The following is a 14,285-nucleotide window of genomic DNA, read 5'->3' on the forward strand; positions in this document are numbered from 1 at the left end:
AATGGAAAATTGAGGGCAGTACTCACAGGGACGGGCAAAGCAGTGGCCATAATCAAAAGGCCAGCCAGGAGAAGACATTTCATTCTGAAGGAGGAGTCTGGAATTGAAGGGTTAGGAGATCATTTTTTAAGTTTTTTTCTAAGTCCTATTCCTGTTATTAATAGACTGTTTAGTCAGAGTGTTGAAATAGTGATGAGACCACATTCTGCCCGTAGATCCAGGTTTTGTAAGCCTACATCAGTGCTTTAAAAATGGAGTTTAGACAAGACATGCATTCTCTGGTTCATAACGTTACTTACTCTTACCACTCTTGTAATCTCACGGTTCAACCTGTACTGCGTGGTGTCAGAAGTTATTCAAATTTGTGATCTCTACCCATAAATCAAACGTCAATGTCATAGCATGCTTATTATTGGAGATATAGTACCACTGGCTCAAGTGAGATTTCATACGTATACAAATAAATCCACCTTGAGCTTCTACTCCCATGAGATTTACCAGGTCTTCACATGGTATGGATGCTATTACTGACAATTATAATTTCTCAAGAAGAAAATGACATGGGAAAAGTCTTGAAAGGCATTTTGGATTGGTAGAGAAAGTGCACATTATGAATAAACTCAATAAAGCAAGTCCATGTGGTCTTTACTGGCCAGCAGTTTCTGAAAGTAAACCTTTTTATGATCTCAAATCACATTTAATTCAGATTAACTTACCTTAGGAGTTTCAGACCAAATCACTGTACTCTGGAATTGAATTTTGGAAGAAAGATCAATTTCATCATATTCCTATTAAGACTTGTCCCCAGCATCTGAAGCAAGTTATATCTCATGATACGCAAGTCACTCTTCAACTATTTTACCACATATGTACTTGAAACAACTCAGATTTATCTTTGTGCTATTTCAGTTTGCCCGAGTTTAGGCAGCTCATCTCCCTTTCCCCTTTTTATGTTTCTTCTTTGTATTTTTCTTCCTCCTGCATTCAAACCCTCAACTTTTTTTCTTCGTTTGAAAAGTGTACCTATTCATTAAATTATCCAACACAATAAATTTTACCAAGTGCAATAGAATCAGTCCAAAGTATACTGTGTCTTTTCAATTACCTTCACTTCAAATGGTCCTTGGGCAACAAATTCAAAGAGCTGTGTGATCTAGAATCTCTATGCCCATCTCATATTTAAGCCATGTTGCTGATGCCTTTGTGGTCATGGGTAATGTGAGTCACAGAATTTGAAGCTAAATTGAATAATTGCTTCTACACTAGGAACACCAATGTCTAAAGAATTTAAATTACACAGAGATAGGCTTAAAGACTGATTACTGGGAAATAACTTAATCTCCTTGGCTGGGATTGATGTCATTATTGCAAACAACTCACAATAAAAAATTGTGATTATTAAGGATATTAAAGTGCTTTTACAATAGATTATCCAAGACAGTTATACATATGGGAGCCTTAACTAATAAACATTTTAAAGTTCTAAAACTTTATATTATTAAATAATATTTTTATTTCAAAATGAAAGTTATTTTCAAATAAAACATTTTTAGTGAATATTTAGGTAGTATCCTTAGCATTAAAATCACTTTCATTATTTAAAAACATTTAAAATACTTAGAACATTAAAAATAGTAAGTCAGGTCTTTTAATTTTCTTATCTGAATAAACGTGCAATTAGAAACTTGGTTTCTAATTAGTTAGGACCTCCTGTGATATTTCTGTGTAGGCACGTGTAAATAACATTTTGAATTTCGGGATAATTTCTAAATTTATTTCTGTACTTTAGAGAAATTATAAACAATGCTTAATTAGTTTCTAAAATGTATTTTTAATTGAAGAATAATAACTTTACAATACTGTGATGGTTTCTGCCATACATCAACATGAATCAGCCATAGGTATACATACGTTCCCTCCCTCTTGAACCTGCCTCCCACCTCCCACCCCATCCCACCTTTCCAGGTTGTCTCAGAACCCCAGTTTGAGTTCCCTGAGTCATACAGCAAATTCTCACTGGCTAGCTTAATTAGATTTTGATTAATCACAGTGAACTTAATTATTTAGATATGACCTGGTGTGATGTGCTCTGATTAAGAACAAGTGAGTCAGTAAACTAAGAAAAGAGATAATAAATACAATTCTGATAAAAAAAACAAATTCCATAAATATCCTTCAGATTAAACTCCCAGGGGAATATTCTTTCAGTCACTATTACAAAATGTCTCTAAATAACAACACAGTTTTGATTATTTGAAAAAGACAATTGCGCTGACATATTCCATTTCCGATGGGAATGTGGGGACTCCCTGTGGTCTCATGGTTAGGACTCTGCACTTCTGCTGCAGGTGCAGGAGTTCAATTCCTGTTCAGGGAACTAAAATCCCAAATGTCAAGTTCGTGGCCAGAAAACAAAAAGATGGGATAATATGTAAAAGATATTTCATATTTAAAAGAATATATGGTAAGTAGATATTTAACTGGGTGACAGTTTTTTTTATTGCCTTGTTTCAGCCCTTGTTAAACTTTATTTTGGTATCTTCTTTGTACAAGCCGGCTTTTACTGTATTAACAGTTACCAAAGAAGAGCTCAAATAAAGATACCCGTTTTCTCTTAGGACACATTGTCTTGCTATCAAATGATATTAGTACTGTTCATCTCTGACTACACTGGACATCAAGACTCCTCAGGGCTCTTCACTGTCTGTTATCTTTACAGTCTCTTTATTTTGAGGACATGAAATGTGTAGAGATTTTGCTGGGCCTCCTTTTTATCAGACAGACATGCACACCCACACAGAAGCTAAAATTAGTTGTATCAAGCAGTGTATAATCATCCTTATTTTAAACTGAATTTGGTGAAGAGTGCTTGGCTTTAGTTTTTTTCTGTTTAAACTTAAATTATGACAAAAAACATTAATGAGCAGCTACCATTTAACAACTGAATATTTGTTTGCCATAGGAAACATCCCCCTCAACCACACTTTTCTGTTTTTAATTAATTTATTTTTAATTGGAGGGGAATTGCTTTACAATATTGTGTTGGTTTCTGCCATACATCAACATGAGTCAGCCAGAGGTATACATATGTCCCCTCTCTCTTGAACCTCCCTCCCATCCCCCACCCATCCCACCCCTAGAGGTTGTCTCAGAGTACCAGATCTGAGTTCCCTGTGTCACACAGCAAATTCCCACTGGCTGTCTAATTTTACGCATGGCATTGTATATGTTTCAATGCTACTCTCTCAACTTGTCCCCTCCTCTCCTTCCCCCAGTGTGTTTACAAGTCTGTTCTCTTATGCCTGCATCTCCGTTGCCATTAAAGTCATTTCTAATGAGGTGGATGAACCTAGAGCCCATTATACAGAGTGAAGTAACTCAGAAAGAGAAAACAAACTAGAAATCTAGAAAAATGGTACTGATGAAATTATTCTCACTTTTTAAAAAAGTAGTAGGTTCTACAAAGTGTGATTTGATATGAACTATGAACCCTGGGTTGGTCATTTATGTATAATTATTGAAGTAAATGACTGTAAATAAACTTGAATAAGCATTGGATTTATATGGATTTTTATTAGGATATTAAGATATTGACAATAACACACACCAGTAACAAAGAGACTTATTTCACTTTTCTGAAGTGCACATGATACTATGGACAAAATAAATGTATTTTTTTAGCTTTATAACCTGTAAGTATATTATAAATGGATGCAGAGAGTAATGAGTTAAACTCCTGTTCACAGTGTACAATATTTTACATATACTGACTCTTTAATTTTAAAGTTTTATTTCTAAAGCTAATGGTAAATGCCTGGTGCCTATACTGTTATCAAGCAGTTACTCTCATTGTCTTCTCAGACATGCAAGCATTTTGCTAAATATAAATCTACAAGTATCACATTGGATATACTTCAGAAGTGGTCAGAACAAAGGAGGAGGCTGGGTATTTTGAGTTCTTCCAAATCTTAATTCAAAACAGGAGATTTTCATCTATGTCTTCTGTAAAAAACAAACACAAAACATACTTTTAGAAAGTAGTCAGAGCAGTAACATAAACCATGTTAGAACTAGGGCATCAGAGAAACCATGAATAAGGCAGTACGACAGTGGTTCTCAGTCCTGGAAGCGTGCTAACATCACCCATGAAACTTGAAAAACTACATATCCTCGGGCCTAGCTCCTGGCCTCCTGAATCAGCATCCCTGCTGCTGCTGCTGCTAAGTCACTTCAGTCGTGTCCGACGCTGTGCGACCCCATAGACAGCAGCCCACCAGGCTCCCCCGCCCCTGGGATTCTCCAGGCAAGAACACTGGAGTGGGTTGCCATTTCCTTCTCCAGTGCATGAAAGTGAAAATTGAAAGTGAAGTCACTCAGTCATGTCCGACTCAGCCACCCCATGGACTGCAGCCTACCAGGCTCCTCCATCCATGGGATTAGATGGATCAATGACATGTATACATTTAGGAAAGCTGTGCAGCTAGTTGTGACTTCCTCGGTGATTCAGCAGTAAAGAATCTACCTGTAATGTAGGAGATATAGGACACATGTGTTCAATCCCTGGGGCAGGAAGATCCTCTGGAGAAGGAAATGGCAACTCACTCCGGTACTCTTGCCTGGGAAATCCCACGGACAAAGGAGCCTGGCTGGATACAGCGCATGCGGTTGCAAAGAATTGGACATGACTGTCCAACTGAGCACACAGGTGGTTCTGATGTAGGGTGAGAACTGCTGATAGAAGAGGTTGAGGGGAAACCCAGCCAAGAACTACTAAATAGTAAGTCTCCTACATACAAAGCTTCAAGTTGCGAACTTTCAAAGATGTGAACATACATTCTCAAGTCCAGTCACATAAGTTCTTTCATATCTGGTGTACCTTGTCACATGCGTGCATCCTCTACAATTAGCCACGCTTTTGTGTACTTTACAGCACTGTATAGAGTACAGTAGTACAGTATCTTTATTTCAAACCCAGGATGTCTAGAAGCAAGCGTAAGAGCAGTTGTATGTAGCTGATTGTATTAGATGGGTACCTAGGCACACGTTGTTGGACTTAACGAACCAATTGAACATGCTCTGGGAATGGAACTCATTCGTATGTAGGGTACTTACTGGACTAATCTATAAGGGTTGCTGAGATATAACCCAAATAAATAGAAGTATACATGAGTTTGGGCAAGCTCTGGGAGTTGGTGATGGACAGGGAGGTCTGGCATGCTGCAGTCCATGGCGTCGCCAAGAGTTGGACATGACTGAGTGATTGAACTGAACTGAGTGCCAATTATATCAAATTTCCAAACAAGTAATTGTAAAAGAACTTGTTGCCACACTTATGGAAGAAAACAGCATCCTCTGGGGGATGGAAGACTCCTTAGCAGGGTGGCCCACGATTAATTCTTGAACAGACATGTAAAGTGGACTAATTTGAGGCATTCTACCCTGTCTGGAACACCAGGCAGCTTCCCTGCCTGATGTCAGTCTTCATCTTGCCCCAGGGAGGGGTGTATTACACAGACTTCTGGTGAGCACTGGCTTCATTTGTAAAGTAGGGATAATAGTCTGCTTACTCATAAATTTACCTATATTTGCACTCATACTTTTTGTCTTTTTTCTGTTGTTCGGATGAGAGGTGTTCCTCCTATTGCTGTTGTTTAGTCAGTCGTGTCCGACTCTTTGTGACCCCATGGACTACAGCACACACAGCCTCCCTGTCCGTCACCAACTCCCAGAACTTGATGAAATTCATGTTCATTGAGTTGGTGATGCTCTCTAACCATCTCATCCTCTGCTGCCCCCTTCTCCTTTTGCCTTCAATCCTTCCCAGCATCAGGGTCTTTTCCAGTGAGTCATTAGGTGGCCAAAGTATTGGAGCTTCAGCACCTGTCCTTCCAATGAATATTCAGAGTTGATTTCCTTTAGGATTGACTGGTTTGATCTTGCTGTCCAAGGGACTCTCAAGAGCCTTCTCTAGCACCACACTTCTCTAGTTCAGAAGCATCAATTCTTGGGCACTCAGCCCTCCTGTTGACTTGGAGGCTAATCCTCTGCCTGTGTTCAAGGTCTCTTCACCCCCATTTTCCTCTTTTTTTCTTATATCCTCAGTCTTTCCTTTTCTTTCTTTTTTTTAACCAGGCCCTTCCCATTAATGTTTAACTATTCTGCATATCCAGCCTTGAGAGCAGTGCCTGGCACTATGCAGACTGCCAGGACAGATTTGTTGAAGGAATGAATGAATGAGTGAATGAGTGAGAGCTCAAGCCTCTTTTATTCTCGGAAATGCTTCCCTCAACTCTGTATCCCTCTCTAGCTCATTCCTGCCTTCAAACCTCCTCTCTTTAGCCTTTCTCATCACCTCTTCTTTCTTATTGTGTCTGGCTTTCATCTTGACTGTTTCACAAAAACTGCTCTTCCAAGGGTACTGAGGGTATCCTTATTTCTACATCCACTGGAAATTCTTTTTAACTTTACTATGTGAGAGTTGGACTGTGAAGAAAGCTGAGCACTGAAGAACTGATGCTTTTGAACTGTGGTGTTGGAGAAGACTCTTGAGAGCCCCTTGGACTGCAAGGAGATCCAACCAGTCCATTCTGAAGGAGATCAGTCCTGGGTGTTCTTTGGAAGGAATGATGCTAAAGCTGAAACTCCAGTACTTTGGCCACCTCATGTGAAGAGTTGACTCATTGGAAAAGACTCTGATGCTGGGAGGGATTGGGGGCAGGAGGAGAACGGGACGACAGAGGATGAGATGGCTGGATGGCTTCACCAACTCGATGGACGTGAGTCTGAGTGAACTCCGGGAGTTGGTGATGGACAGAGAGGCCTGGTGTGCTGTGACTCATGGGGTCGCAAAGAGTCGGACATGACTGAGCGACTGAACTGAACTGAACTGAACTGACGTATCAGCAGCATGTAGCACTGTGGTCTCTTCCTCCTCTTTGAAACACCTCCAGAGATGTGGCCCTCTCCTCTTTTCTTTTTCCTTGCAGGAGCCTCTTCATTCTCCTTCACGAAATCCTTCCTCCTCTGTCCATTGTCTGGATGTTGCTCCTTGGTACTCAATGCAAGACCTTTTCCCATGTAACTCAGTGCCTTTTCCTTAGGGAATTGATTTCCTTCCCTGGTATCAGTTATTTTCTGTACACTTGCAATCCCCAAATACATATTTCAACTCCCCAACTCTGTCTTGAAAAGCAGACTCATATATTCAACTATCAACTGTACGCTGTCAGGACTTAAAAACTTGATGTGTCCCAAATGAGATTTAACATTTTCCCCAAACCAACTTCTGTTCTTGTGTTTACTGTTTCAGTGGAAAGTGTCTCTCCTTGGTCTGCCCTGCCCGAGCCAGGAACCTAGGCACTGTACGCCTCTTCCTCTTGGGCTCTCAACTGCCAGCTTCCAGCCCCCACGTATTTCCTATCAAACATTGTCTTATTATTTCTACATACTATACATCTTGAATATGTTTATATTGTCAACTATATCTTGAATATGTTTATATTTAAAAATATATTTAAGGAGACTTCTCTGGCAGTCCAGTGGTTAAGACTGTGCTTCCAACACAGGGGCTGCGGGTTCGATCCCTGGTAGGAGAACTAAGATCCCACATGCTGTGTGGCCAGGTCAAGAAAATATACAAATAAATAAAAAATAAAATAAATATAGTTGAAATATGTTTATTCGTCTTTTTCCCCTACTACAACTTCCCTGATTCAAGTTCTCATCAGTTCTTGCCTGGATTTACCACAAGGGTTCTCTGGCTTATCCACATTGTGACCAGAAGAATCTTTCTTAAATACAAATCCAGTGAAATCACTGCCCTGTTTAAGGCAGTTTGGTGATCCTCCAGTACTCTGAGGATAACGTTTTAACTGGCTTAGTAGGACCTGCATGATGTGACTGGTTTCTTCGTCTTACTTGGAAGGTTTTCCTAAAGATTCACATGGATACATGTCAGTCCATGGTATGCCATAGGTATTCAATAAATAAGACTCCTCACCTCTGCATTGAATCCCATTTTACACACAAGGAAGATGAGACTTGCTGAGGTTAAGTGGCACGCCCTAATCTGCAGAGCTCATTAATGACAGAGCTGGAATATTTGAGCACATCTAGTTCAGAGCAAAGGGAGTTAAAATTCAGGACAACACTGGCTAAAATGCATTTTGCCCTGTGGATTTCTCAGTCCTAAGGGAGTAAAGGGTATACCTTCAAATAGCCTCTTTTCCCCCTCTAGCTGCATCCCAAATCAGTACTTGTTTACATGTTCTGACTGAATATTTAATATCTGCTTTATTGGCTTACTCTGTGATAAATCTTTCCTTTCTTCTAAATAACATAATCATGGCCAAACCACAGTGAACAAACAAGATCATTAGGGGCTTTGCGAGTGGCTGAACTTGAAGCTCTTTCTACTTCTCCCAGACAGTCAGCCAGCACAAGGCCTGAGTGGGCCCACGTGCTGAAGAGCTGCCAGAAATTTCAAAATGAACAGTGAAGGGCAACAGGGTTCCTGAAATGGCCTCTGTTTAAATTTGCCTTTGGATCACGCCCTTAAAATCACGTGCTGTGTTAAGAGGGCGTGCATAAATATGTCCTGTCTCAGCTAAATTTTTCTCTTGATTCTGGTGGAGAGGAGGGGGTGGGGCAGCTTGGGTACATTTTCTTTTTAAAATGGGAATTGAAAAAAACTGTGTTAACCCTTTTTAGGGATGTATGTGAGTGTGTAAGATAGATGTTAGATATCTATGAAAGTGAAAGTGAAGTCACTCAGTCATGTCCGACTCTTAGCGAGCCCAAGGACTGTAGCCTACCAGGCTCCTCCATCCATGGAATTTTCCAGGCAAGAATACTGGAGTGGGTTGCCATTTCCTTCTCCAGGGGATCTTCTCTACCCAGGGATCGAACCCAGGTCTCCCTCATTGCAGGCAGATGTTTACCTTCTAAGCCACATAGATAACACATATTCTGTGTTTATAGAAGAGATGTTAGAAAGGAAATTGGTATTATTTGCTTGAATCTGGTTCTTAACTTCCCGTTAACTTCCTATTGATGCTAATAGGGTGCAAACAGTATGTGGTCGCCAGTCTCCATGAGGGCCCCCAGTGATCCCCATCTCCTGTGATCTCCTCCCACACCGTGGCAGGGTTCAACTGCGTGACAAACAGAGTATGGCAGAAAAATGTCACTTCTGAGATTATTCCTAAAAGACATTGTGGCTTCTGTCTTGGACTCTCTCTCTCCTTCTGTCTCTCTCTGATCACTTGCTCTGGAGGAAACCAGATACCATGTTATGAGCAGCACTGTGGAAAGGACCACATGGTGAAGAACTGAAGGCTCCTGCTGACAGCCATGTAAATGAGCTTAGAGCAGATCCTAAAGAGTCGATCCTCAGCGTGGACCCCAAAGCAGATCCATCCAGGTAAACTACCAGGGATTCCTGATCCTCAGAAACTGTGAGAGAGGTTTTAAACTTCTAACCTTTAGGGCAATTCGTTGTGCAGAAATACACAACTAATACACAGAGTGAGCTGCTTCTTCATTGTTTGCTCATTACAATTGTGCTTATGTTACCAGGCTTCTCCGGTGGCTCAGACAGTAAAGAATCTGCCTGCAATGCGAGAGACCCGGGTTCAGTCCCTGCATCGGGAAGATCCCCTGGAGAAGGGCATGGCAACCTACTCCAGTATTCCTGCCTGGAAAATCCCATGGACAGAGGAGCCTACAGTCCATCTCTCTTCTCAAAGAGTCAGACGTGACTGAGTAACTAAGCTTTCACTTTCAGGTGTTTATTCATTCTTAGCTCACTACAGTTGTGTTTATTTCATAGAATAACATTGTAGAGAAATGCTTATCTGTTTATCCATAAATGACTAAATCCTCATATTCCAACTCTTTCTTTCCAATGTCAAGGCATCACACATGTGCATGAAGAATATTTTTAAAGTGAAGTTCCCACAGATTCCCTCTTTTGGGGAAACTCTGACCTTTGATGAACTTACATTTCTTTTACTTTTTGGTTGTATATTCATCCTACATGCATGTATATAGTGAACACATGGGTCAAACCTCTGCTATAGAGATTTGATGTTCATTGTTGATTTATATTCTGTAAGCAGATTTGATTGCTCATTTTTGACTGTTTTTCATATCTTGATTATTAAAAGCATGGTTGCTCAAAAAAAAAAATTGTAACTTAGGAAAAGAAAAGGAAGTAGATTAAGACATAACCTAGCAAAATATATGTCTAAATTTAAATTCCTCCACTGCAGGAGGAATTCCTTTTGGATTAAAGGATTTATATATGGGCACAACTGGTGAAAATCTTTTGTGTTGGTAATAAATTCTAAGATTCTTCTGGCATCTCCGATTTTCAGAATCAAGCTTGCTGTTTTACCCTTCACATTGTTGTTGCTCAGTTGCTAAGTTGTGTCCACCTCTGTGATCCCATGGACTGCAGCACACCAGGCTTCCCTGTCCTTCACTATCTCCTGGAGTTTGCTCAAACTCATGTTCATTGAGTTGGTGATGCCATCCAACCATCTTATCCTCTGTCACCCTCAATCTTTCCCAGCATCAAGGTATTTTCCAGTGAGTTAGCTCTTCACATCAGGTGGCCAAAGTATTGGAGTTTCAGTTTCATATACAATTTTTAAAGTTTGGCCCAATATCCAAATTAAGGAAGGATATAAATTCCTTCCTTCCTTGCTCAGAGGGTAGCCTTCTGAGATTTGGCTCAACTGTCAGAGTTCACATCACTTTCTTAGGTTTAACCAATTTCTGAGACCTCAGTGCCTTTATCTCTTAAATATTCACCCTTGCTACCCTTTAGAACAGGCGGCTCAGTGGTTACAAAAAAAAAAAATCCACCTGCCAGTGCAGGAGATGCAGGAGACTTGCATTCAATCCTTGGGTCTGAAAGAGCTCCTGGAGAAGGGAATGGCAACTCACTCCAGAATTCTGGCCTGGAAAATCCCATGGACAGAGGAGCCTGGCAGGCTATAGTCCAGGGGTTCACAAAGAGTTAGACATGACTGAGTGACTGGGCACACTGGCACACCCTTTGGAACAGATTAAGAAATGACCTTGCAGTGATAGCGATTCTACTGGGGACACTGCCACCTTGTGGCTCCTAGGTTGCAGTCTAACACACAGCAAGCAGGACCCCTCTGGGAACTGCAGGGCTTAGGGCTTGTCTGGGGGAAGTGAACACCCCTTTCCCTGGGCTGATGGTCAATTTACCTTCTTTAATTTCAAAGCAGTGGCCCCACTCCTGCAGAGTGATGTGCTTATCCTTGTTGGGGTCACACTCTTCAAAGAAGCGCGTTATGCAGTGTTCCATGGGCACGAGAGATGCTCGCAAAGGCGCGAGCTCAGAGTGGGTCAGGACCCTGCAACGAGATAAATGGCATCCAGTTAACTGGGTGACTGGTGTATTAAAAGTGAACTCTTCTGATCACCAAGGGCATTTTTCTTTCACAAGGTTGCCAAGGATAGCAAATACATAGTACTTTCATGAAAAGCTACAAATGAAATAAACTATTTATGGGTAAGATGCAGCTTTTTGAATGTCAATGCGTAAGGTTTCCTTCTTCACTAGGAACTGTCCTCCCTCCACCGTAAATTTATCAGATGCACCCCAAGAATCATGTTTATGCAACCTAGATCTTACCACTGGCCTACCCGATTGTAGGCATTTGACTCAAGTGGGGTCCATCAGAGTATCTTGGAAATTTAGGATCAAGAATGAGAAAGAGGGCTTCCCTATTGGGTCAGTGGTAAGGAGTTGGCCTCTTAGTGCAGAAGACACGTGTTCGATCCCTGATCTGGGAGGATCCCGCAAGCCGGGAAGTAGCTAAGACCGTGCCCCACAACTGTTGAGCCTGTGCTCTAGAGCCTGGGAGCTGCAACTACTGGCCCACAAGTCCTAGGTCTGCAACGAGAGAAGCCACTGCAATGAGAAGCCTGTGTACCACAGCTGGAGAGTAACCCCCACTTGCCGCAACTAGAGAAGAGCCGGTACAGCAACAAGAATAGCACAGCCAAAAGTATGAATAGATAGACAATTTTTTTTTAAAAAGAATGAGAACAAGTTGGGACTCCCCTGGTGGTCCAGTGGTAAGACTTCGAGTTTGCAGTGCAGGGGGCCCATGTTCTATCCCTGGTCAGGGAACTAAATCCCAAATGCTGCAACTAAGACTCGGTGCAGCCAAATAAAGAAATTTTTTTTAAAAATGAGAAAGAGTTGAAAGGTCTCTGAGGGGGGCTGGACACTAACAAGTGAACTAGAGAGCAGAGGTGTGGCCATATTCCATTGTTTTCGAAGCAGCTTTGTATATTTGTTTGGCATTTCTGTGTCCTCCAGTGGATAGTGGGAAGTTTCCTAAATCTGTTTAGAATTCTCTTGGTATAAACAACTAGCCATTATATCAGGGGCATGACCTAGCGATGGGAAGGTGGACAGTTTTTACCTGTCCCGAGGATGCTGGTCCAGTTCGCTGAACTGCCAGTGCACAGGATACACGTACATGTGGTAGTTTTTCTTAAAGTCTCTTAAGAGAAGGTCAATGGAATGGTCTCCAGCCAAGAGTCTCTTTTCATCCAGGTAAATTTTCTTGACCTTCAGGAGGGAGAGGATCATCAGAGAATCAGACAAATGTAATGGAATTATCATTTAATAAACTTTACTTGAAGAGTCATTGTAGCATAACAGAGGAAAACAAACCCAGAATGTTTTTTGAGAATAAATTACACGCCTTCTAACTAATTGACACCACAGCCTTTCTATATAGAATAATAGCTAACAGTAAAAAATCCTGCGGTTTTTGAAGAAATTTAATCTTTTTTTGATCTTTTAACCAAATAATGTCCATTATGTTTCTTAAAACAATGAGAAGGTTTGAATGAAAAGGGCTGAACTGATCTAGGCACTTAGTTGGTGAAAAGTCCTGCTCTTCCCCACTGTCATGCTCCATTCTTAATCCTCTACGTCAGTGGTCCCCAGACTTTATGGCACCAGGGACTGGTTTCACGGAAGACAATTTTTCCATAGACCAAGAGGAGGGAAAGGTTTTGGGATGATTGATGGCTCAGAGGGTAAAGAGTCTGCCTGCAATGCAGGAGACCTGTGTTTGATCCCTGGGTCAGGAAGATTTCCTGGAGAAAGAAATGCCAACCCACTCTAGTATTCTTGCCTGGGAAATCCCATAGACAGAGGAGCCTGGTGGGCTACAGTCCATGGGGTCACAAAGAGTTGTACACGATTGAGAGACTTCACTTCACTTTCAAGCACATTACATTTATCGCACACTTTATTTCTAGTATCTTTACATCAGCTCTGCCTCAGATCATCAAGCATTAGATCCCGGAGGTTGGAGACCCTGGTCTAAGTATTTCCATCCAGTGCCTGTTGCGTCTCAGGTTAGTCTTGGTGTGATGCCATGTGGTATCTCCACTGAAATGTCCCTGTTTTGTATCTAATGTTCTTTACCACAAGCACCACCTGGGAAGCCCCGTAATTATATACACATACATGGGCTTCCCAGGTGGCACTAGTAGTAAAGAACCCACCTGCCTATGTAGGAAATGCTGGAGACAAGGGTTCGATCCCTGGGTCAGGAGGATCTCCTGGAGGAAGGCATGGAAACCCACTCCAGTATTCTTGCCTGGAGAATCCTATGGACAGAGGAGCCTGGCAGGCTATGTGTGGTCCACGGGGTCACAAGGAGCTGGACACGACTGAAGTGATTTAGCATGCGTGTTTATAACTATATATTGTCTCTTTGCTTAGAATATAAGTTCATGAAGCCAGATATTTTTTTTTTGTTTGTTTCTCTGCTGTATGATGCATGCTGGTGCTTCAGTCATGTCCGACTCTTTGCGAGCCCATGGACTGTAGCCTGCCAGGCTCCTCTGTCCATGGTAAGAATCCTGGAGTGGGTGGCCCTGCCCTCCTCCAGGGGGTCTTCCCAATCCAGGGATCAAACTCTGGTCTCTTGTGCCTCCTGCATTGCAGGCTTGTTTTTTCCTCTGAGCCTTCTGAGCCTCCGGGGGTTCCTCTTTGTTGTATTTCCAGCATGTAAATCAATTCCAGGTACCTGGTATACACTCAAGAACTATCAGATGATAGTTTTCCCCTGGGAACTTCTAGAACCAATATTCTGCCCTTTTCCATCTGTCAATATATTACTGACATTGTTAATAACGGATTTATCAGAGGATGAGGTGGTTGGATGGCATCACCGACTCAATGGACGTGAGTCTGAGTAAACTCTGGGAGGTGGTGA

At 41.6% G+C, this 14,285-nt stretch overlaps 1 protein-coding gene across 1 annotated transcript in view; it reads right to left on the bottom strand.

Moving 5' to 3' along the window:
• Positions 1–3,530: 3,530 nt before the first annotated feature.
• SPARCL1 (SPARC like 1) overlaps positions 3,531–14,285 on the bottom strand; it is a 52,061-nt gene continuing 41,306 nt past the window's right edge. Inside the window, exons 10-12 of the mRNA XM_052641683.1 lie at positions 12,471–12,619; positions 11,242–11,390; positions 3,531–4,002 (exon numbers count right to left, since the gene is read on the bottom strand). Of these exons, the coding sequence (XP_052497643.1) occupies positions 3,974–4,002; positions 11,242–11,390; positions 12,471–12,619 (327 nt within the window). The 3' untranslated portion in view covers positions 3,531–3,973. The remainder of the gene's footprint in view (positions 4,003–11,241; positions 11,391–12,470; positions 12,620–14,285) is intronic.

Source organism: Budorcas taxicolor, chromosome 6 (genome assembly GCF_023091745.1).
Source record: "Budorcas taxicolor isolate Tak-1 chromosome 6, Takin1.1, whole genome shotgun sequence".
Classification (NCBI taxonomy): domain Eukaryota; kingdom Metazoa; phylum Chordata; class Mammalia; order Artiodactyla; family Bovidae; genus Budorcas; species Budorcas taxicolor.